Source organism: Uloborus diversus, chromosome 7 (genome assembly GCF_026930045.1).
Source record: "Uloborus diversus isolate 005 chromosome 7, Udiv.v.3.1, whole genome shotgun sequence".
NCBI lineage: Eukaryota > Metazoa > Arthropoda > Arachnida > Araneae > Uloboridae > Uloborus > Uloborus diversus.
This window is the reverse complement of record NC_072737.1, coordinates 73,939,336-73,964,211: the sequence shown is the minus strand read 5'-3', so window position 1 is coordinate 73,964,211 and position 24,876 is coordinate 73,939,336. Positions and strand designations below refer to the sequence as shown.

The 24,876-nt window shown below is 32.6% G+C and overlaps 1 protein-coding gene across 1 annotated transcript in view; it reads left to right on the top strand.

The window, feature by feature from the left end:
* The window catches only part of LOC129226580 (protein kinase C, brain isozyme-like), a 32,292-nt gene extending 7,970 nt beyond the window's left edge, over positions 1–24,322 (top strand). The window contains exons 5-12 of the mRNA XM_054861200.1: positions 2,183–2,356; positions 6,714–6,805; positions 8,947–9,009; positions 10,586–10,724; positions 11,824–11,904; positions 14,756–14,863; positions 18,559–18,699; positions 24,170–24,322. Coding sequence (XP_054717175.1) covers positions 2,183–2,356; positions 6,714–6,805; positions 8,947–9,009; positions 10,586–10,724; positions 11,824–11,904; positions 14,756–14,863; positions 18,559–18,699; positions 24,170–24,322 — 951 coding nt within the window. The remainder of the gene's footprint in view (positions 1–2,182; positions 2,357–6,713; positions 6,806–8,946; positions 9,010–10,585; positions 10,725–11,823; positions 11,905–14,755; positions 14,864–18,558; positions 18,700–24,169) is intronic.
* Positions 24,323–24,876: the final 554 nt, after the last annotated feature.

The following is a 24,876-nucleotide window of genomic DNA, read 5'->3' as shown; positions in this document are numbered from 1 at the left end:
ACTCCTTTCCAGTGTCGAAAACGCACTTTCCTTATAGGAGTGAATTTCATTCCTTTTGCGGAGCGCTTATTTTCACTCCTTTTGGATAAGCTAATTTCACTCCCTTTTGATAAGTGTTTTTCACTCTTTTTAAGATTAAATTAAAATCCTAAATGAGTGGTTGCTTTCCGTTTTGGAAAGCTGCTATTTCACTCTTTTTTAGAATAAAATAGATAAATTCATTTCACTCTCATTTGGTGAAATTGTTTTTTAAATGTGTTTTCATGTGCTTATGCTGTGTATTTGAATTTAAAACTGTTTTAAAAATTGTTATTTCATTTGAAAAAAAAAAAAAAAAAGGTTAAAAAAGTGAAAAAAAAACTGTTTTTAGTGTTTCCGAAGAGGTTGCACAAAAAATGTATGGTAAGTACGAAGACTTTTCTAATTTATTAAAACTTTAACTGGTAATATTTCTTGAACTACTCGTATATCGTTACAAATCACCCACGTGCAATATTACGTACAGTTCCGAATTTAAAGATTGAAATAAAATTAAACAAACCCACACAGTTCCAAATAAATAGATTTAAAATTTTGAAACTCTATATTGATATTCTCGGTATGCCTTTTAACATTAATAATGTTTTAAAAGTTACCTCAGTTCGAATTAATTTAAAAAGTCACTCATAAATTATGACAAGATACGTTTGAATTCAATTTTATTTCTTCGGGGCCATTCATTAATTACGTAAGGACAGTTTTGGCAATATTTTTGACCTTCCCTTCCCCCTATGTAAGGGTATGTAAGATTCCCCCCCCCCATCTTACGTAAGATTCTTTTTTTTCTTCACAATAATAAAATAACAAATATTACGTCACTGGGATCGTTCTTAAATTAACTATCATTATTATTTTTTAAAACCTTTTTGAGTAAAGAAATGTTTACTTTAAGGAATCTAGACCGAATATTTTTTCGACAAATAATTTTTGTATATGATGCGATACTAATTTAAAACAAGACATGCAAAACACAGAGCGATTCTTTTATTATATTTTACACGTTTCATTCTTTGAAACACAAAACAGCTCATCCTATAATACATACTTTTACCTTCCTGAAGCAAATGAAATATAATATTTGCCAAACCAATTGACCGCGGATTTCTAATTTAAAATATCGGCTTGGAAAATATTAGTAAGAATGGATGCCCCCCCCCTCCAAGCAAGGGTATGTAGAGAATTTTCCACCCCCTCCCCGTCAGGACACTTACTTAATTAATGAATTGGATGTTACACATATGAATGAGTGTATTGTACAAAGTTTATGATACTCTTTAAAGTTTATTATACACACAAACAATATTTGATTAATTTAAAATATACGCAGTGGTTGGAGCTCCGACCATCGGGAGCGGATTCGGTATCCGACCTATAGATTTGCGCATGGTCGGGTCTGTAACACCTGCCTAAAATATATATACAGTACACACACACACACCAAAGATGGTAACGACTGTTTCAAATGTCCTATTTTTGATTCGATGACCGAAACAAAATTGTTGATGAAAGTTTCATTCATTTGGAAGAAAAAGTTACAAAAAGTTCGCCGTAACATTGCACGTTGATGATTTGTAATGACATACGAGCAGTTCAAGAAATATTAACAGTTACAAGTTTTAATAAAAAAAGAAAATTCTTCGCACTTACCATGCAGTTTTTGTGCACTTCCTTCAGAAACCTCATTCGGCAACAAATATTGTTTAAATTCATTAAATGAAGACATTTAGATAGCGACTTGGTACTCGCGACCAACGTTGGGTAGGGTAGGCCTAACGTGGAGGTATAGAAGCTTCTCCCTAAACAAAATCACGTGACAGAATCGAACCAATGAAAATGTTTTTGAGTCCTTCTTTTAAAGAATGTTTTTATATTTCGCTCATCAAAGGAGTGTTTCCGAATTTCACGCGAATAAAGAAAAGTTTTAGTTTTGGTTTTTTCGTAAAGCGTCTTTTTTCGATAAAGCTAGCACTCAGAAAGAATGAATGCACCCGCAATAGATTTCACTCTTTTTAAGAGTTATTTTTTCGCTCTTTTGAATTAAGAGTGCAGCATTTGATGCTTGTTATATAAATTTTTGAGATGCATGCAATGTGTACAATGACAAATATGATGAGTAAAATCTTTTGATAAACACATTTTGTAGGTCATGCTAGCTGAAAGAAAAGGAACCGATGAGCTGTACGCCATAAAGATTCTTAAAAAGGATATCATTATTCAAGATGATGACGTAGAATGTGCCATGGTGGAGAAACGAATTTTAGCTCTAGCAAATAAACCTCCTTTCCTTGTCCAATTGCATTCGTGTTTCCAGACAATGGTGTGTTTCAGGTGACAAAACCTTACCTTCTCTATTTTATACGTATTTGTACCATTATACTAATTTCTCACCAAAAATTAGTATACTTCGGTATTTCAAAACTAGTACTTTGAGCATAACGATATATTTAACATCGTAATGAGCTTTTCGAGCTTGTTCATTGCGAAACGATAATAGAATAATGAATGGATTAATGAAGGGGTTCTCAGGCTCTGTGCCTTCCCCCTTTGAACACTGACAAGAGATCGCACGCTCCCCCTTACCATATGTGGTCACGTACCCCAGTAAGTGGTTAATACAAGCTGTACAACATATTATTGCTAGAACATATGAAATCCAGGAAGCAAAGAGATAAATGCAATTTTTTTGAGGTAGTTTTGGATCTAGGTGAGGTTGACATACCCCATTTGTCACTTTCACAACATTAAACAGAGGGCTGACACTGTTATTCAATATTGTCATGTGACCAAAGAGTTGAATAAATCATCGTTGGTTTTACATTTTATTTTATCTAAATTACCCTCAAGCTCCCCTTTAAATTCTTAATGCGCCCCTAGGGGTCACGTCCCACAGGTTGAGAACCTCTGAATTAATGGATAGTAAATGCCCATCAGAATATTTCTAAGCACATTATTGAAATATAATTAAACCTTTACAGTATAAAATAATTTATTAAAACTTTTCCTAAATTCTGTACCTCAGAGCCAAAAGGACGTAAGTCACATTATGATAATTTTACAGCAGAGAGGATTTTTTTTTCTGACTCACGCAAAGGATGGGACGCGCGCTCTTTTAAACCTGGTAAAAAATTAATAAGATTTTTTTAAAAAGAAGAACTACAGTTGAACTCGGTTAATACGAAATGTCAAAAGTTCACGATTTTTTTTCGTATTAACCGTTATTCGTAACAACCGTGAACGAGCGATACTGTGAAAAAACGAAGGAATGCTTACCTATATATATATAAAAATAATACTACCAATACACACATTGTAACCTAACTATTAGTATATATTTAGAAAAAAAGTAATCTATTTCTTATAAATGAATGTTTTTGGAAAATATGGAAAAAAGATGATAGTCGACAATGGCGGAATAGGTTGTAATCCACAATGGAAGTTGAACAATGTTATCTCCGAGTAAATTGAAATGTCCATAGTAAAACAATTGTACTGGCTAAATTTTCTATGCAAAATGTTTATTATTTTCTTTTCAATACCCAATGGGACTTCTAATACCCAAAAAAATGATGAATATTTTTTTAAACCCCGAACATTTTAAGTAAAGAAGTCAGAAAATTTTGTTCGTCTCAGCCGAGACTTTCAATTTAATGTACGTATTATACGTGAAATTTTGTATGTAATTAGATAGAAAACCAAACTTAACGAACAAAATGTTCGTTTTAGCCGTGATTTCGTATTAAACATGATCGTATTAAGAAAGTTCAACTGTACGTTCAACATGACTCGATGCGGAATAGGCTTCTACATACAATGCACTAATAAACAAAAAATCACACTTTTTGGATTTGAGTCCTTCTGGCTCTGAGGTACAGAATTTATGTCTCAAGGAACTGCCAATCATCTCTATAAGAACGATAGCATTTATAAGTAGTAATTGACACGCTATAGAGCCATTTTGCCAATTGCACTTAAATACAATTAAAGTATACGTTTTTATTTCATAAATTGACTATACCTGCCTTGGTAAATGTTCAATACGAAGATAAAATGCTCATGACATTTTGCTTTGCTGATTATGTTTCGAAAATTAACATGCTTAACTAGCTGCGTGCCCGGCGTTGCACGGGATACTTAAAAAATGAAAGAGACGTCCAATTGATTTTTTGGATTTCTCTGACATCTGTTTCTAAAGCGCTAAGGAGTAAATAAATACCAGTAGAGCATACTTTTGGCAAAAATATCTTTAACGTTAATCATAGTTATTAATGATACAAGTTATAAGTATTTTCAATTAGCACAAAAGATGAAAATATATGCATTATCAACTATAATCTGTGCTCACGTTAAAATGAATTACATCTGATAGACTATATCTGAAATATTTATGTACACTTACAATCAGTGTTTTACATAAAATGACACACACTTTTTGGTTGATTACGTGAAACTAAAGCACTAAGAGTAAATAAATACCAATAAGCATTAATTCAATACCAAGGCATCAGATTCCAATTTAGCTTTAGTTAAAATCCTTAAAAACAATCTTTTTTGTTCAACTCTGTTTCACTTAAAGAAATCCAAACAATCTTAATTTAACATGTTCTTTTAACGATACAAATTGTATTTCATAAACAGAAACAGGAAAGAAAAAAAGAGTTATTACAATTCGAAAACTCACCCATGTGACGGGAAAAAGTCCAACAAAATAAACATAGTCGCACATCCTAAATGTACCAAAATATGAGGCCAGTGAATGATAAACTTACACTACAATCAATAAACATAGCTAAAGAAACAACTTTCATATGCTGAAAAGATTTAAGAACGTTGAATGTAAAAAATAAAAAAAATAAAAAAAGACAGACGATAAAATAATGGCTATGTCTGAATAGAGCAACGAATTTTAAACTAATTTAAAATGAAATTCCAGATGGAAACGTTGTTTTAAAATTTGGACGGCAGCCAAAAAAATCTCTTAAAACAATTATTAGAATTTTACTTGCTCACCCATATGCAAAATGGCAACAGGAAAGAAATAAAAATTCCTGAATAACGTTATGTTAATTAAAGTTTTAATTTTTAATATCTCCGCTAATTAAAGTCTCACAATTACGAGATTGGCCCTATTGTTTTCTTTGGAAAATTTCGAATTGATCGGTATCTCGTTTGACTCCCGATTCGCAGCGGCTCTCGAAAAGATCGATCTTCAGACAGACAAACGGACGCGAACAGATTTTAATATTATAGTGGATAGTTCGTAAATTACAGCCCTAGGTGAATGAGTGGCACTACTAGCGCCTCTATGAATATAAAAATAATGTTTGTTTCATCGCTCTAAAGATCATAAGCTTTACGGTAGATCATGAAATTTTGTTGTACATTAAACTATTAAATGGTGAAGTAAATAACATACTGTACATCAAGCATTGTAAAAATTCATTCTGTAGATTTTTTGTAAAATGAGGAGACATTTTTTGTCTATAGGGCACGTAAGAAGCCGGGGGTACCTGTATCTAGTGGATATTGCCATGGGCTCGGAATTGGAAGGACCAGGGTTCGGTGTCCATGAAATATCCACCGAGTAAATTTGGAGTACTAAATCCGTGGGTCCGAATGTCCTGTGGGGAGTTTTAGCAATTACCATGGGATAGCAATTACCTGCTATTGAGAGTAAGACGGAGTCCTCCCCAATCGGGCACTTCTCAGTTGCTCGCTTCTTTTTCAACTCCTACTGCGCCTAGCGAAATATTCTTGGGACCCAACTAAGTGGCATTTGCAACAACAACAACATGACCCATAAGAGATCCAACCCCACAACTACTTTCCAAAATTTCATTAACTTGTTATTCAACTTAAAAAAATTCGGAAAATTAATGACACTACTTACATTAATCTTCAATGAAAATCAAATATTTCATAAATGGTATAAGCGTGACAGTGAGATTTCAGATGAATCTAGTTTGCGATGATTTCAAAGAAAGAAAATTGCATTATGCTTTTCAGGCAAAAAATATTATTATTATTTTTTGAAAACATTAAACTGTAACAAATATGAAACTTAAGGGATAGTTTAGAGAAGGACACTTAGTTTGCTTTGCATAATCATCAATCCCTGCCATCTGCAATTTTAGTATTATCAAGCAACGTACCTCATTGGCGGATCAAAAAGACGGTCTACTTGTATTATATCCTCAGGTGATTACCTTTTCTTTCTTGGTATGGTTAATGACAGTGTGATAATTGAACGGAGTTCGGGTGAGTTCTTGGAACTCAGTTATGGGTTCCAAGTCCCAGTTGAGCTAGCAGTCAGGAGTGCACCGATGGGGAGGTCACCGTGACTTTTCAAAAAATTCCTTATTCGGCAAAATTATCATTATTCGGTGAAATTCAAAGCTCCATTCGGCAAAATTTGAAGTTCCATTCAGTAAATTGAGAATTTTAGCTCCCCTACCTGAAGTAATAAATTTGTTTCGTGCAGCAATTCCCTGCGTCCCTACCTACAGTAATAAATTTGTTTCGTGCAGCAATTCCCTATTAGAGTAGAAGCAAACACTTCAACACACACTAAACGAGCTTTGTGCTTAAATATCGTACAATTATTCTGGGTTGTGCTTTTAATGCATAATTTATTGAGGTGCTATTTTAATTGATGAATTCTTTTTTCTTATTTACAGGACAGGTTATATTTTGTAATGGAGTATGTAAATGGAGGAGATCTTATGTTTCAAATTCAACAATGTGGAAAATTTAAGGAACCTGTTGCGGTGTAAGTAGTTTATTAAGTATTATGTTGAAAATGTATGCTAGTCTTTTCTCTAAGTTTTCAGGAAAAACCTACCAAAACGTTACATTTCTTTGAAAAAAGTAGTATTAATCATTGTTATAAGCATTGTATGTCCTTAGTTGAAGAATTTTATTTCATGCTTTTATATTTAGTTTATCATTTTAGTTATTCAAGATGCATTTTTTCACCCCCTAAGTACTGTCTTAGAATCAATAACTTTCTCAACTTTTCGATAGTTTTCCGCCTCTATTTCTTAAAAGTTGACAATCCTATGGGTCGGTAGGCAGAAAAATAGTCACAATTTCTCTATAAAAGTAAGTCAATAGAGCAATTATGATTAAAAGTGGATGATTTCTTAAGACGTTGGCGGGGAGGATCTCTATCATAATACTCTCCTTCATGTTGCAAAGGAATAATTGAGTTTGATTTATTTTACTTTTATTGATACATTTAATTCTATTCGTCAATGCTTATTTCAACCAAACTTCTATACTTTCAAGAGCTACTTCTGTGTTGGAAGTGGTTGTTTGATATTCCCAATGCTGAAATTTCTAATGTTAAGATTTCCTCATTTTCAAGGGCGGATGCAGAAAATATTCAAGTGGGGAGGGGGGAGGACTGGATTCAGATTCTTACCCGTTAATGATTTATAAAACCTCCGCCCCCTAACATCATGGGAAAATCGTCTCAAAATCTTTTAGTTTTTAAACATTCATTTCCGAAAATTTTCGGAAGAGAGTACTAAAACACATCTTTTACCCAAACATCATGATAGGTGTCATATAATTACTTTCTTTGGATCCTATCTAATATCTATAAGTTCGTCTAAATCTAGAATTTTTAAAAACTTCCTGTGAAACGTTTCGATCCCTACCACTAAAGTATTAAGAAATGTGCTATAATTTGCATTTGTAAGACTACGGCTTTGTAAAACATCGGAAACAAGCCGTCTTTTCCGTAATATTAAATAAAATTGTCTGAAATTACTTTTCTGGAACTACAGTATTGAAAATATGCCGAGGAGGAGTTTCTGCATCTCGACTCAAGGAGGAAGTACTGAATCGTTGCTCCAGCGCCCTTCCCCTATATTAGCCCTTGCTCATTTTCTATTTTTTATTTACTCCTTGGATTTTTCATTCTTTGGTTTCGTATCTGAACATTTACTGGCTCCTTTATGAATTGAGAGTGTCACATATTTTTCTTGGAATCATACTCTAAACCTTCTTGTAGTCCTCTCTCATTTTGCATTCATTTTCTGTGCACTCTTTTAACAAATGTCACGTAAGTTTTCGTTTTACATAAAACTGACATATTTTGGTTGAAGTAATTATTTCAGATTATTAAAATGATTAGGGGAAAAATTTGCAGCGTAAGTGCTGTTTTAGATATGTTGAAAGATCGACACAATGGTATAGGCACTGCAGTAGTAAATATTTGGGGTATCTCACCTTTTTATAAGGTAGATTTCAGTGTTGATGGATATCTGTTAGGCCAAAGAAGGCTAGTTTAGATTATTTAGTCAGCTTTAATTTATACAGCATACTTCAAAAAAGTTGGACTGAAACCAATTTACATTAAATTGGCATTATTTTCTGTATATTCGACAGCTGTCGCATTATCGAGAGTTGACAATCTCGAACATTCCTTTACCTGAAAGTTTTCATTGGATCCCCCCCTCTGTGAGAACTTCCTATTATTCAAACTATTTTCAATAACTATATACTCGAAGCCTTTAGAGTCGGTTCCTTGGTTCTTCCAGTTACCGATACGATTAGGGGCGGGGGGGGGGCATCAACGTTATCTATCCCCCCTCATCCCCCAAAGTACAACAGTGGGTACACAGAAAAATAAGCTCAGATATTTCAAAGCAACTTCATATTATTTGGTGAGAACCTAGGCCTTTAATTTTCAAGGAGACGCTTGGGGTTTTGATAGAGCTCGTGATTAGGCTGATTTTTATTTATTCATTAGATAAAGTTTAGCTGATATATTAAAAAAAAAAAAAAAAAAAAAAAAAAAAACCAGAAAAGTGATTTTTTTTGATCTTTTGGCGTGGTTGATCCTTTTTTCTTGTGCAATTGATTTATAATTCGATTTTTATTAATTTTGAAATCTTATTTCAGGTTTTACGCAGCAGAAATCGCCATCGGTATGTTTTTCTTGCATAACAGAGGCGTCGTGTACAGGTAAATTTCTTAACAAATTTATAAGCAAATATCGTGACAAATCTTTTAAAATCGTAAAATATGCTTGAAATTGCTAGATTACTAGATATATATTAAGTCAATGATTTTGTAATGAATTTGATATTTATAATGAGGCTATATGTATCTACACTTTTTTTTGTATTGTTTATTATTCATAAACGAGAAAAAATGAGAGAGAACTCTGACTTCATACAGGAACGTCGATATTTGAGTAGGATAAATGACTAGTTATGGGCACGTTTAAGTTTTTTTTTTTTTTTAATTTGGATACAAATGTCGCAAATATAGTTTACGAAAAAACTAATTCCAACGGTTTTTATAGCAGTGACATTTTAATTAATTTCCAATTATGAATAAATTTCATTAATTTTCAATATTCTATACATTAATTTTGAAATACATATGAATACGCTGATTTGACCATTTATGGTCTCACATGCTTAGTTGTGGACATACTAAAAACTATTTATGGTACATGTTAGATTTGTGGCCCCTAGTTTCAAAACCGGATACTTGCAAAAAAATCGATTTTCTTTTTTTTTTTTTTTTTTGTTAATCTTGTAGAGAATCATAAGGCCTATTTGCCTGCTCAATATTAGGTTCAAAAACCGCTTCTTTCTCCCTTGAAATGGGGCGGGAAGGTCTGCCTCAGTTTCAAAACCGGACTTTTTACAAGTTGAGCGTTTGTCCGCTCCTACAAGTATCCGGTTTTGAAACTAGGGGCCTCATTTAATTATTTTCAGGAATCACACAAAAGAAGGTACTTAACAATGTTAAAACACTTTTTCTTACAAATAAATCAAATTTTAAAGTATCTTGACTTACCAATTCGAGCAGTATTTAAACGAAAAAATGGATAATTGACAAATAGCTTTTGCAAGGTTTGAATAACAACAAAGTAAATGAATAAAATAAAAACTCTTCTACTGCTGCATTTCTTATTTTTCGGTTGCCAAATTTAACTTCTGTTTTATTATTAATCTTAAATAATGATTTTGAGTAAGAAAAGCCAAAAGAGAACAGGGATGTGTGTGTGTGTGTGAGTGAGAGAGTGAGAGTGAGAGTGAGAGAGAGAGAGAGGGGGGGGGGGGGAGAGAGAGAGAGAGAGGGGAGAGAGAGGAGAGAGACTACTTATTGAATGCTTCTTTACGATTCCAACTTAGCAATCAAGGACAAGATTCTCTGCGAAAGTTGATTATTTATCTGCAAAAAGCTTGATTAATATTGTATTTTTGGTGAAATCTTTTTTATTATTTGAAATTTTACGAAAATAATAACATTAATTTTCATTAAAATTCATTTTCTAAACTTAGTTTTAAAATACATAGGATAATATGAATGCTTCAGAAAAAAAATCTTGATGCCATGATGTAAAAACTATGATGATAATCTAACGGGATGTATGAAAAAGCAGAAATCCTATTTATATATCAAATGCAGTTTCTATGATTTTGATCTTTTAATGTTTTTCATTTAAATAAAAAGGAACGTTTAAAAATATTATAAAATGGTAATTGAAGTATTAAATCAAATAAATGTGTTTTTTTATTTATAGAGATTTAAAACTTGACAATGTTTTATTGGACTCAGATGGCCACGTAAAAATTGCTGATTTCGGAATGTGCAAAGAAGGAATCATTGGCGATAAACTAACAAAAACGTTTTGTGGAACTCCTGATTACATTGCGCCAGAGGTAATTGTTTTGTTTACCAATTTACAAAATTCAGGAGAGAGTTGTTAGGGATGGCGAAATATCAACAAGAATTTTTCTTAAATATATTTCCTACTGCTACAGCATTTTAAATTTTAGAACAGCAAATTAAGACAATTGAACAGGTTTAAAAAATATGTAATTGATGTTAATTATTATAATAGCAATTTTAAAAAAACAGTTAAAATGATAAAAGTGGCCCATTGCTCCCTTAGATAAGGGAGGGATGGGACATGCATCTGAAAGTGAAAATATACGCAAAATATTCAAAACGATTATGTAAAATGACAAAGTCAGTCTATCACTTATGCAATAATATTTTTATAATATTGATGAAGTTTTTTTTTCTAGCATTGTTCATAGTAATAAGTCTCCCACCAAATGAGAAATAGTATACTGCTGCAAACCGTTTTTCGTGGAGGAGCTTTGCAATAATGTCTGTTTTATCAACTAATAGTGCAAGGAAGCAGAATTAATCAGTCTCAGTTATTAGAGGGTAGGAATGGCATCTCCCTGAGCCATACTGCCCTATCCCTCTTTTTACACAACATATCAGTAAAATGGCTTATTACCAGGAACATGTTTTATTTTAGACTTAACGTAAATGCTACTTCATAAAAGTTACTATTGTTTTAGGTATAAAATATTAAAAGCATTGTGTTATTATTAATGAATGAGATTGAAAACTGACGTTGAAAAAGGTGGATTTTTTTAACTTCTGATGGATGCCGACAGTTGGAAATCACCGTTTTAAATCATTTTTGTCACTTTTGTGATATCTGTTAAAAAACTAGACGTTGCGAGCACTATTATAATAATTGGTTGTTACCCAGTTATGTAAGACGTTTCAATCTCCGCAAATAAGTAGTTATATTTGTCTTGAAAACCCAGAAATTTGTATTAAACATCTTGATCATACCGCTCACGTAAAGTTGAAAGTATTTTACGAACTCCTAGATGCAGACTTGGGCAATGTTGAACCTAAACTACAAACATATTTGGCGAGCTTAAAGTAACTAATAACCATTCTTTTCTTTCCTTTCAGTTATGCACAATTCTGATTCAATGGCTTCTTTTCTAGATTATTTTGTACCAGCCGTATGGGAAATCTGTCGATTGGTGGGCATATGGTGTTCTTTTGTACGAAATGCTTGTTGGCCAGGTAAGAAGATAAAACAGAAAGTGTTTTTGGAATTAAAAAAAAAAATTATACTCATACATTTACATTTTGCTAATGATTTTCTCAGATAATTGTCTTTTCTCTAAATTTCAATTTTTACCTACTGTAATTCTCATTGGCAGTAATACGCTTGTCATATTTTATGCAAACAGATATGCTTTTAGTTAATCATGAAGTTTATAGGATTTTATTATTTCAAGCTATTTGTTAAAAGCAAATATGTAACAATTAATTTTAAAAATTCTAGTTTGCATGAATTTATTACTTGCCTTTTTACAATTCCATCAAATTATGAATTTCATAATACACATCGTTTTATTTCAACATTTATTTTTGGGGATACTCTATTCTTATTATGAACGTATTTCCAAAATAACGCGGTTTATTTCATTACTTTTCTCGCTGTTTATAACACTCAATCTTACTACTATTATATATGCGAAAGTTTGTGAGGATGGGTGTTTGTTCTTGTTTCACGCAAAAACTACTGAATGGATTTCAATGAAACTTTACAATAGTATAGCTTATGCATCAGAATAACACATAGGGTATTTTGTAGTAAGATACCGCCCAAAGCTAGGGCTAAAGCAGAAACACTTAAAATAAAACCGCCAGCTCAGTTTTTTCATCCGAGGACTGCAGTTTCGTGCTTTGTAGCACTCATCAGCCCGGAATGGAAATACTCGGATGGAATAACTGAGCTGGCGGTGTATTTTAAGTACTAAGCAACATTTATACAAAATGCATTAATGTTTCTTCTCAAAAGTTCAAACTGAACCAAAAACCTTGATGTTTCGTTATTCACTATTAGTACAGAATATGTTAACGCTTAACATTTGATTCAAACACCCTCTGTTACAAAACTATCTCCAGAAAGGAAACGAATTACTATCACGAAACTTTTTCTGTTAAATCCATTTTAATTTCTTTCTGTTCTGGATTAATCTATTTGTTTGCAGCTATTTAAATGCTGTAAGTGTTGGCGGCTATAATCCATTTGCAGCTTCTCAGTTTTTTTTTTTTACTGAAAAGAAATTTATGGTATTGTGTTTATGTTTTGGCGATATTATCACTAAAAGAAAGACTTTTTCTACCAAACCAATTTCTCATTGGATCTGTTGATTAACCATGTTGAAAATTAGACATAACAATTTAATTGCTTATAAACCATGTTAAACCCCAGACGAACACTTTAACTTTCAACATTACTGAAGTGTAAAAGAAACATTACTTCAAATGAATGAATTACTAACATTTTAATGCACAAAAATTGCAAATTACTTTTTGCAGTAATTTGCAATTTTTGTGCATTAAAATGTTGTGCATTAAAATTCATTCATTTAATTTTCAAGCCCAAAGTTATTTTTTCGTTATGAACATTGCTTTATTCTTCACTGAGAAAATGTTTTTTTCAATAATTATCATTTAGCATATTCCATAGGAAATTTTAATGATTTAATATGTTATATTAACGTTTAAATTAGACGCAAAACACCAAAGTGAGCTATTCTCGGCGGGATCTGGGTTACGATTTTGGGAAATAAGTTCATTCGACCGTTGGGTACTGTTAGCTGTACGTGCTCCGAAACACTTAAAAAAGATTTATGCTTCTTGTGAATTTCTGCGGTTAGTCAAAAGGCTCATTCCCAATCCAATAGCTTACTTAATTATATCAGTGTTCTATTAATAAATTGTTACAGCTCAAACAATCTTTTATCACGGCAGTATGTGTCAGACATTTAGCTGAAAATCAATAGCACTTCTACAATGTTTAGCCTTCTACAATGTTTAGTACAAGTTGATATCCAATTATTATCGTAAAGGAAACTAGACTCTCGATATTTTGATTTGCAGTTCTTTAAACAGAAACATTACATGTTGAAAATAGTTTCGGTATATGTTATGACATGGATGAGTAATATATTTGAGTAAGAATGGAAATTCCGTTTCTGTAAACAATAATAAAAAAAGTGCGCTAAGTTGATGGTATTTTTATTCATTTCTTAAAATAACCATTTGTTATACAAACATAGCATTCCCCATTTTTTTACAGAAAAAAAGGAAGGGGGGGGGAGGGAGAGTGCTCAGAATGGTGCATGAGATTTAGAATAAGTCTAAATAAAGCGGTGAAAAAATGAAATTTTATGTGGTAATAACCATACTTAGTTTTAAAAAGATTTCACTGAAAATTAAGTAAGTTATTTAATTTGAAGAAGACAAATTTTAAAAATGAGAACATAACATTAAGTAAAAAAAATAAAAAAGTTTTATTTACAACGGTATTTTTTAGCCTTTACTATTAAAAACTTCAGATGCTTTTCAGTAGAGTTACCAAAAATTTAGTACATTATTTATGGTATCGAATATTTGTTAATTTATTTGTTACATAAATCTAATTAGTTGACTTTTAGTTAGGGTAACTACTTCTGCAAAAGAGGCTGTTCCAAACTATCGGTGTAGAAAAATGCTTGAAAGCGTAATTAATTTGTTATAAATTTGAAATTGTGTTTGAAAGTAGCTATCAAGTTTTAATTTTAGACATTTTTATTTGACTTTTATATTTGAAGATTTCAATTGCAAAAGTACAGAGCGAAAATCAAATTTAATTGGAGAATTATTTTATTAAAAGCAATAATTTCTATTACCCTATTTTTTGCATCTTACCAAAATGCAAACTCTTGCTTTTGAACAGAATTTCGTTAATAACTTATGTATGGCTGTAGCAATTGTTTAAAAAATCATACTGGTTGTTTTTCCTTCTATTTTTATGATTAAAAAGCTTCACTCTAAAAAAATAGATTATTTGACTGTAAACATAGTTTTAACTTTGCAGCCACCATTTGATGGAGAAGATGAAGAAGAGCTTTTTGCAAACATTACAGAGCATAATATCAATTACCCAAAATCCCTTTCAAAGGAATCTAAAGAAATTTTGAAAGGAGTAAGTTACCGATATATTATCATTAAATTTAATGAATAAATATAAAGTTCTTTTAGACCACCTACGCTCAAAGTATTGAATCAACATTTCGTCTCTATAAAAAAAATTGTACAGGAAAATGAGTAAGTATGGGCACCCTCTTTTGTTTTTGATTTAAAGTTACTTTTAATTCGAAATATTCAATATTTTTGTCGTTCATTAACAACTATTGCAAAAGTCCTATATGCAAGAAGGCGTAACAATTATTAGTATCAATGATTTTATTTCAAAAACGGCGATTTACAAAATGCTTTAAAAAAAGCACCAGAAAAAATGGGGTGTAAATATGGGCACCCTTCAAAAAAATCGCCAGAAGTAGTTTGAAAACAGGATAAAAATATACTAAATTGTAGAGAACATTTTTATTACACGGGAATCTTTTTTTTTTTTTTTTTGTACAGAAATCGCAAACATAACCGGCTTTTTCAGCTCTGGCACAGTCTAAGTGTGCCCACATTTGGCACACTTAAAATGTGCCGGATGTGAGGCACACAATTCGCCCACACCTCTTCCCGAGTGTCTTCAGGAAACTTTCCATCCCGAAGGATGTAAGTTCAATCGTTTGAGAAATAATTTTTGTTGTTTTATAAAAAGATGTGGTATAATTATGGGTCCTTTTTAAATGGGGGCCCATATTTACATCAACTACACCTAACAAAGATTATCAGTCTCACATGTAACGTAAAGGCGTGCGCGAATAAAGGTGTGCTTCGAAAAGTAGCTTAAGATCTCCACTTTCCGGATATCACTGCGAAATTGCTTTTAACTAAACATAAGAACATTAAAAGAAAGCAATTTCACATACCTCTAAAAAATTTGCAGTCTAAAAAAAACAAAAAAACAATTTGCATAATAATTCAAGCTGCATCCACACTATTTGAAAGGATGTTTCCAACTGCTTTCTGCTATCTTATATTAGAAAATGGCATCATATACAGTCCTCACCGCCAACTTCAGTAACCCCCTTAGCCAATAGGGCGGGGTGCACATCTTTACACCTGTGCCTATTTGGACACCTTTTCCTCTGCATTAAAAAAATAATTTCATATCTCTCACCACTTTGCTGAGCCGAATTTATTCGAGCAGCTGCTCTACAATGCTGTAAAACTAAACTTTGTCGACTCAACTCGTTTACTCCTGTGAGAGTAAACGCTTGGTAATGTGATTTTAGTTTACTCAACTCATCGCGATGAGAATGGTAGTGACACATGTGCCTGGCGTGCCTGATGAGTTAGTTGACTGCCATGTGAAGGATACCGGGCATTTCCTTCACTTTTCTGCCAGGTTACTTCCACAAAAACCGCCCATTCTTGAGTTGATTCAATTAAGTTGCCTCGTGTGAAGGAGGCCTAAATGTTTCTGTAATCCACAGTATGTCTTAGGGGGTCATTCATTAATTACGCAATCGTCCCGAGTGTGACGTGGGTTAGAAAAATCTCTACATACCCTTACTTTGTTGGGGAACGAGGGGGGGGGGGGTTTCAAAGTAATTCTTACGTAATATTTTCCTGGACGATATTTTATATTATAAATCGCGCGGTCAAGTGGTTTGGCAGGAACAAAAGGTAAAAAAGAATTAGTTGTTTTTTACTTGTTTTACAAAGAATGAATAGTGTAAAATATAATAAAAGAATCACACTATGTATGAACTGTTTTATTTTTAATTAGTGTCGCAGCATATATTTGAAAAATAAAAATCTTCGATTTATGTCAAACTTGGAGTTTTAGAGTAACTGATTATTTTCTAACAACATTTTATTGTTTTTAAAAACGAAATGGAATCTTTCGTGAGGATAGGGGGGAGGGGTTTGAAAATCTTAGGTACCCTTACATAAGGGTAGGGGCGGTCAAAAATTGTCAAAATCATCCTTACGTAATTAATGAACGACCCCTTAAGTGTGTTGGTTATTAAATACATATAAACTGAAAAATTTGATAGAACAACGTTTAATTGCACAAAATTGCAGATTACAGCAGATGTGTGTTTGGCGTTACAATTAACCCTTTTTTCAAAGTGAAAGAAGTGAGCTATGAATGAAAAGATATCTGACGAAATGATAAGCTTTTGTCGGACAGGGTATTTCAACTCATCCCAAAAGATTTAGGGCCATTTCACTGTCACGTGCGAAATTTCACCAACATTTTGTCATGTCTCTTAAAATTTTAAATAAACAGAGGTAAACACATACTTTAATCTTTACATTTGATTCAAAGATACTTCTGACATATTTATATTTTTATTAAATAGTTATGTTATTTAAAATTTAATTTTTTTTGCACGTGTCATGTGTGGAGCATCCAAAGTCAACTTTTGTAACTTACTGTATGAATAAGTTAGTATTTTTGGTCGATTAATGTACCAATGACAAAATAAATTGCATATTTTAAAAAGCAAAGTTTCCAATGTGAAAGAAATATATCTCATTTGTTGAGAAGCAATAGTTTAAACCGTTGAAAAAGAAATATGTATCAAGCCATTCCACGAAAAAATAGCCACCTTGTTTGCTCGTAACGGTTTATATATTTCATTAAAAAGTAATAATGTTGATATGTAATTACGAAATCTTTTGTTTAAAAAATCACAAGTACGTTTGTAATTTCTGTACCTCCGAGCCAGACTGACGTAAGTTCAAAAATTGCGATTTTCGGTTTATTAGTGCATTGTATGTTGAAGCCTATTCCGCATTGCACCATGTAAACGTAATTCTTAAACGAAAAAAAAAAGAAAAGAAATCCTTCTTAATTTTTTACCAGGGTTAAAAGAGCGCGCGTCCCATTCTTTGCATGCGCCAGAAAAACGTTTTTCCTTTCCACTGTAAAATTATCACAATGTGATTAATGTCCGTCTGGCTCAGAGTTATATTCGTTAAGCAGCAAAATTTTGAATTTTGTTCATTATCCTTTTAAAGTTTCATTTTTAATGAAATATGCGAAGTGACACGTGCGGGACAAAATTACCGTTTCTCGTGGGAATGACCCTTTAGTGTTGTGCTAACAACTAGCTGTTTATACTCATCGTCTTGCTAATTCAAAATATAATCGTACTCTCCAAGTAGTTAAAATAAAACTGTTCTTAACTTGTCTGGTGTCTAAAACTTCATTTGGAAAGGAGTTATTGTTCTTTTCAAACTATAAGGAGAAGTATCTACGGGAGGGGGGGGGGGAGGTAAGGTCATAACGCAGCCTTTGCAATTGAAATTTTTAGGTGTGTGTTTTAATAGGTAATAAACGGAGGTAATTTTCTCCATTGGGAGGTGTTCGTTCTTGGGGATGCTCCGTTACATTTGAGGGGGGGGGGGAGGAGGTTCTTTATTCTTGAAGTAACGGCACCTCTATAGCTTGACCACGAAGAGAAGGCGGATGACCTTGAAGCGAAACCTCATTTTGTATCATTTGTAATAGGTAGAATCAACCAGAAAGCACCTAAAAGTGAGAGTCATTCTCATTAATCCTATCTATCACAACATAATTACAACCAACCTATTACAAACAATACAAATGATGTGTTTGCTTCAAGGTCAGCCGCCTTCTCTTCGCGGTCAAACTTTATATAAGAAACTTTTCCTCTTTATTGTTCACTATGAATGTTCTACACACCTTGCAAGCTGCAGGATGTTCATTTGCGTCTTTCATTTATTCCCTAATTTGTCTTTCAGCTTTTGCAACGGAATCCTCAAAAACGCCTAGGCTGTAATCACAACGGAGAAGAGGACATTCGAATTCACCCATTCTTCAGAAGGATAGATTGGATAAAAATAGAAAATAGGGAAGTTCAACCGCCATTTAAACCAAAAATTGTGAGTATAAATCATAAATTAATAGACTGATTTTCCAAAGCAATGTAGAGCCATTCCACGAAGAAGCCGCCATTTCGTCCCGCATGTGACAGCTTATACACTTCATCGAAAAGTAATAATTTAAAAAATTGGTTGAACGAATTGTTTTCTAACGAATTCCCACATGCGTTTGTGATATCGTATAAGCAACAACATTTTGTTCATTACCATTTTAAATTATTATTTTTAATGAAATGTATGAGATATCAAGTACTGGACAAAATGACCGTTTTCCGTGCAATAACCCTGTAGCGTTACCATTGTACATTTTAAATCCTTACTTTATTTCGTATCAAAACTGCGTTATTCGAAGGTACCTACTACAGCTGGTTTCACTCCGATTTTGTTACAATTTGCGGCAGAAGCTTTTTTTATGGACGTCATTCATTTTAAGTAGTTTCCGTTAAGTTGCTAACGTGCTGCATATCATTTGCTAATTGGTTGTCGTATTTTCGTAGCTTTTGGTTAAACTTCAAAAACAAATTTTAAAAATCTGAGAAAAATTTAGTAAAATGCAGTTAAATTTCTAAAAACAGATTCAGAGGCGAATTTGATGCATTGCAAGTGCAGTAGTACCGCCGAAACCCCGTACCTGTCAATTTGTTTGAATTACCCGTTCAGATAGGGTTTCTACATTTAAAGTGCAACGCCTCATGTCGTAATTCTGTTGGGTAAAAAAAAAATCACTTATTGGCGGGGGAATAATGAAAGAAAATGTCTGCGCAGACCTTCGGTTTGCTCTCATGATAACTTGTGAGGTAACTGACAGGTAGTTAGCGGTGAAAATATATCAATCATACTGATATATGAGTAAGAGTATTGTTTAGGCAAGAATACAGAATATGGGTACATTGACAATTATAATGGATCTATCGCTGATGGAAACAAACAACTTCCTAGTTGGTGACATTCTACAACTGTAACAACAACCCATTCGGTAACTAAACGCGATATACCAAGTAATCTAGCGTGACATAATCATGCTGAGTTACGATCACGTGGTCGTGACGAATTTTCAAAAATCTTAACGAGACAATCGCTACAAAAAGCGATTAAATTTTGAAAATTCTGCCACATAAATTACACCATAAAAAAAACCATTGAAAGTTTTATTAAAAGTAAAAATAATTCGCCAAAAGTAAAATAGGACATTAAACAACCATTAAAATGCAAAATTATTCTCCAACTAAATTTAACAACATTATTTATCGCCAATCTCGTTAAGCGATCACTTTACTTTAAGCTAGCCAAGTAATCACAAGAGCAGATCTCTTTCTCGTACGACCCTGAAATCAAATCACTTTAACTTAGAACTGCGCACCAAAACAAAGAGCAGTTGAGATAATTTTATTGTCGGTAGAAGTAAATTAAGCGAAGTGTCATTTATGTTACTTGTTATGCAAATAGTGTACGATAGCGGCTAGACTTAGCTTATCTTTAATCAGTTAATTTGCTTGTTTCCATAATATTTGCATTCATTGACGAAAGTTTATTTTACAAAATTGAAGAGAGGAACATTCGATGAAAAATAATTTTATTAACACTGCCTATTTAGAAGGAAGTATGTGAAAAGAAAATAGGCATGGAACAGTAAAACATTTCTCTAAAGCATTTTTACATTTGAATAATGATTTTTTTTATGAGAGATTTTTTTTTTAGAATTTTAGTCTTTGGCATTCTCAGATGCAAAATGTGGAGTTGCAATCATATCATTCCACCTAATAATAAGCATATGAAGAACGCGAAAAACTTGGCATTTCGTTAAAATAATAATTATCATTGACTTATGCCATTTTTATGAATTGACATTTTATTTTGCATTTATAACATGATAACTGAAATCAGTCCTATGTCCACTTATCACAAGAAAAAAATAAGAATAGAGAGAAAACTTTCAAGACGAATATGTACAGAAAGTTCTTGAAAAAGGTGCAGTTTTTTTTCCTTCACAACTACTGTAGTTGGAACAAGAGTCAATCTTTCTCTATATTTTTTTTTGTCTTCAACGCACGTCGTTGGATTAGTTTTTTTTTTTTTTGTGCAACTGATGAATGTCGTAATCTTTACAAGAGTGAACTATTAAACAAAGTAACCAACCTGGAAAACTTACTGTGAAAAAATGAAAAAATGCACAATTATTTTTTCTTTTAAAGTTCATGCACTACAAGAAGTCTCCTGTTTCTTATGATGCTAGTAGAAAGAAAAGAACAAAAGAGAAAATTTTCTTTATAAGCAGCAAATACACCATTTAATGAGTAAGAGTCAAATGAAAGATAACACTAAAAACTTCTGCAATCAGAATTAGATTAGCACTACCTCTCTCATGAAAGCAAGAAAGGACTTGCATCTCTTCCGAACATTATATTCGTATGAATATGGGAAGTGCCAGTGAAGAAAATAGACAATATGAAAGCGAAAAAATACTTACAGATCATGAATTTTTCGAGTTCCATAAAAAATTGGTGTTCCACGAATATGAAATGAAATGGAGTAATAAATGACATAACATTGTATTAAAAAAATTATAACTGATTTTTCTTTCATTAACACTTCGTGTTGTAAAATAATGTTTCTTTTTCTCAATTATGTTCGTAACTTGATGTCTAAGCTATCATATCCTGAGTTTAAAAACCTGAAAAAAGCATATTTACTTAAAACGGCATTCAACCTATATTTACTAGATAACGGCAGACGATAATTTAATATGAATAAATAAATAAGTAAATTGAGAGCAAATAATTAATATTAGTTAATTTTACAAGTAATTCTGATGAATACAAGTTTCATTTGCATTTACACATTGTTAAATGTACGTAAATAAATTCAACAAATATATGCATGCAAAATTCATCGACAAAACTAACAGCAACTTAAGAGAAATGTAAATAAATCATGATAAATGCTGAAAATAATACTAGGAAATTGATCTTACGATAATTTTAAGAGAAATTAACTTATCGTGGTAGGGGGAGGGGGCGTTGAATTGGGGATGTCTTATCAATTGCTAAATATTTAAGTGTTTCAGGAAAAAGTACCAAAGAGGGTATTTAATGAATACATCAATCAAAGAAAATACGTAAACGAAACAATTAAACAGTATCGGGGGAATTTTTTTTCCAGTCTGTAGTCGAAATTTACAAACTTTGATATTGCTAAGTAAAATTTTTTGATGTAGAACTAGTACAAATATTTGACTTTCACCTACAGCAGTATGTTTTCCTTGCAACATATATCACGTATTCAAAACTTACTTGTTTTCGAATGATAAAAATGCCATAACAAAGTTTAGGTTAAAAGAAAATAGACTATTTACAAATTCTTCTATATTTGCAGTTGTGCAAAGATCATTTTGTGTTATCGAGGGTAAGTTAACTGACTGTTAACCTCTTAACCTTGCCATCCTTGGTGCATCCACACTTTCTAAAAGGAACTTGACTTTGATTTATTAGTTATTTTTAATTAGACGTAAAATTATTCATCTTTAGTTCACTAGATTTGTTTAGATTTCAAAATACAAAAAACCGTACTCTAGTTTAATGTTTTTTAGTTAGTTTTCTCGCAAAATAGCTTTCTCTTTTGAAAACTGCTTTCCTTTTCTCAAAATTGCTAAACTATCCCAATGTTACGAGGATTTTGCAATACTCACTACGAAGAATTGCAACTCGAAAGAAAAAGCGAAAATGCGTGATGACAGTTGAGCAGCTTTTGGGGCCAGACCGAATCCTTAAAGCCTTTAGTTTAAAATATATTGCCCAATACGGATGTTTATATACGTGCAACAAATTATAACGAAACCCCTTGCCCAGAAGGTGAACTGCAGATGCGCTAGTTTGTGATAATTAGCTATGACTAAAGTTAACTGTATTTCATAACAACAATAACTTTACCAAAATATAGTTATAATTAGGGTGCTAGGGTGCAAATAATGTTACATTAGCTGTTTCAACTGGTTCGAATATGATAGACTTCAGACAAATTTCATGGATCATAAATAGTTGATGAATTATTAAAATGAAATTATTCACCAATATAAAATGATAGTGGGGCTTCATAAGTCCACAGATTGGGGAATATTCTACCTACAGCTCTCTGGTGGAACTTGAATGAAAGAGCGAGCTGTAAAGTTTCAATTGGCTACCGCTAGATGTCTCTACGTGATATCGTACGTATTCCACTGGTTATTTATTATTCACCTAGTCAAAATGGCGGTGGAAGAACAAATGAGATGTGGTTTAGCACGAAATGCTTGCCCCCCCCTCACCACCAGACCTAACATCATGTGTTCTTTTCCAGTGGGGATAACTAAAGGATACTGTGTTTATAACCCCTCTTGCCTGGCTAATCATGACGAATTGAAAATTTTCATCACTGCAGCAATTGCTACTGTTATTACTTAGATGCTGCAACGACTGCTGCTGTGTTAGAGTATAGGTGTGATATTGCTCGAATGTCAGGAGGAGGGGGGTACATAATGCATCTTTAGAATGATTTAAGTATGTAAATGAAATCGTTTTTGTACAATTTTTACTCTTAGAAATACACACTTTTGAAACATCCTGCATACGTTTGATGGATTATTAAATTTAGCGAGATAAAAGCGAATTACTTTGAAGGTTGGACTCAAGAAAAGTTACAATGTACAAATAACTAACAGGAAGAAAGAGTGGCACGCGCGCAATAACGGAATTTAAGAGTAAGAAATTGGTAAAATTCAAGATGCAAATGCTTTATTGTGGAAAATCTTCATTCTGTTCGAGTACATAGCGTTCGAAATATTTAACTATTAAAAGCTATATATTGTTTTAATTTGCTTATTTTTCAAAATTATTTCAAACTGTATACATTGTACACAAAAGCTATACATTGTATTGCTTTTTTCTTAAATGCAAGCATAAGCATCGAGGACAATCCAAGAGAAAATGATACAAACTTGAGCCTGTATTCTTAAACTTCAAACGCTGTTAGAGCAGATTTTTTAAAAATTATTTGTCGTTGAAGCCCTAAATTATTAATGTATCCTCACGGTAAACTATCAGCAATTAAAAGCATTTATATTTCCCGGTATGAAAGCCACCATATCTTTATAGAATCTTTCAGTGAGAGCTATGTTCGACACCAAGAGTCGAAGTTGAATGCAGTCACCTGCGAAGCACTTCGTACAACGTTGACTTTTTCTATGCAAATGAGACCTTTAATTTTTTTGAAATGCTAACAAAGCTTCCAAAGTATTTTTGCTTTTATATTTTTGTTTGCATTGTGTTACACGTGCTAAATGTATCATTTTGATACCTCAGTTCTCTGAAAATTATTGTTAATTTAATATATTTTTTAAAAGTAATTGTTGACCTTTTTAAATGTGTAACATAGATGTATGCCTTTATGCAATTTGTGATCAAGAAGTAAGATAAGCATTTCTCTTCCTTTTAAACAGAAACATAGGAAAGATGTAAGTAATTTCGATCGTCAGTTCACATCAGAGAAAACAGACCTCACCCCGACAGACAAACTATTCATGATGAACCTTGATCAGACAGAGTTCTTCGGGTTTTCCTTCCTCAATCCTGAATATGTTCAACATGTTTGAAGAGGAACGTAACAACCTTTAGTACTCCACAAGCGGCGGTGAAATTCTCGGAGAAGTCTGAAAACTGATCTTCCGATACTTATTAGAGTCAATTGCATGATTTCCTGTTACTTTTATTACACTTTTGAAGTCAAAAGTTGAGTTGAGAAAATCAGAAGCAAACGGATGTAAGTGGACTTTCAGTTTTAAGTAAAACGCGTGCTAATGCCCTAGGTAGGCTTTTATCGAAAGGTTTTTTTTCAAACAATACTGTATAGAAGCATCTACTAGGGCTACTAGTACCATCTCTTTTCCCAAAATAGTAGAGAGTTATTTCTACCATTTGTACTAGTTACCCCCAAATTTTTGAGGCTGGCACTTACATTCTTTTGCTTCTAGGTGCTACAGTTGAACAAATGCTGAACATGATTGGTTGCTAAGACAGCAATGAAAACTCTAAGACATGAAACATATAGCTATGTACAGAACTAACTAGACATTTGCAAATGACTGTTTGTAATTTTCAAATAAGTTAAGATTATGAACAGTAACTTGCAAGTTGGTATCCTTTTGCT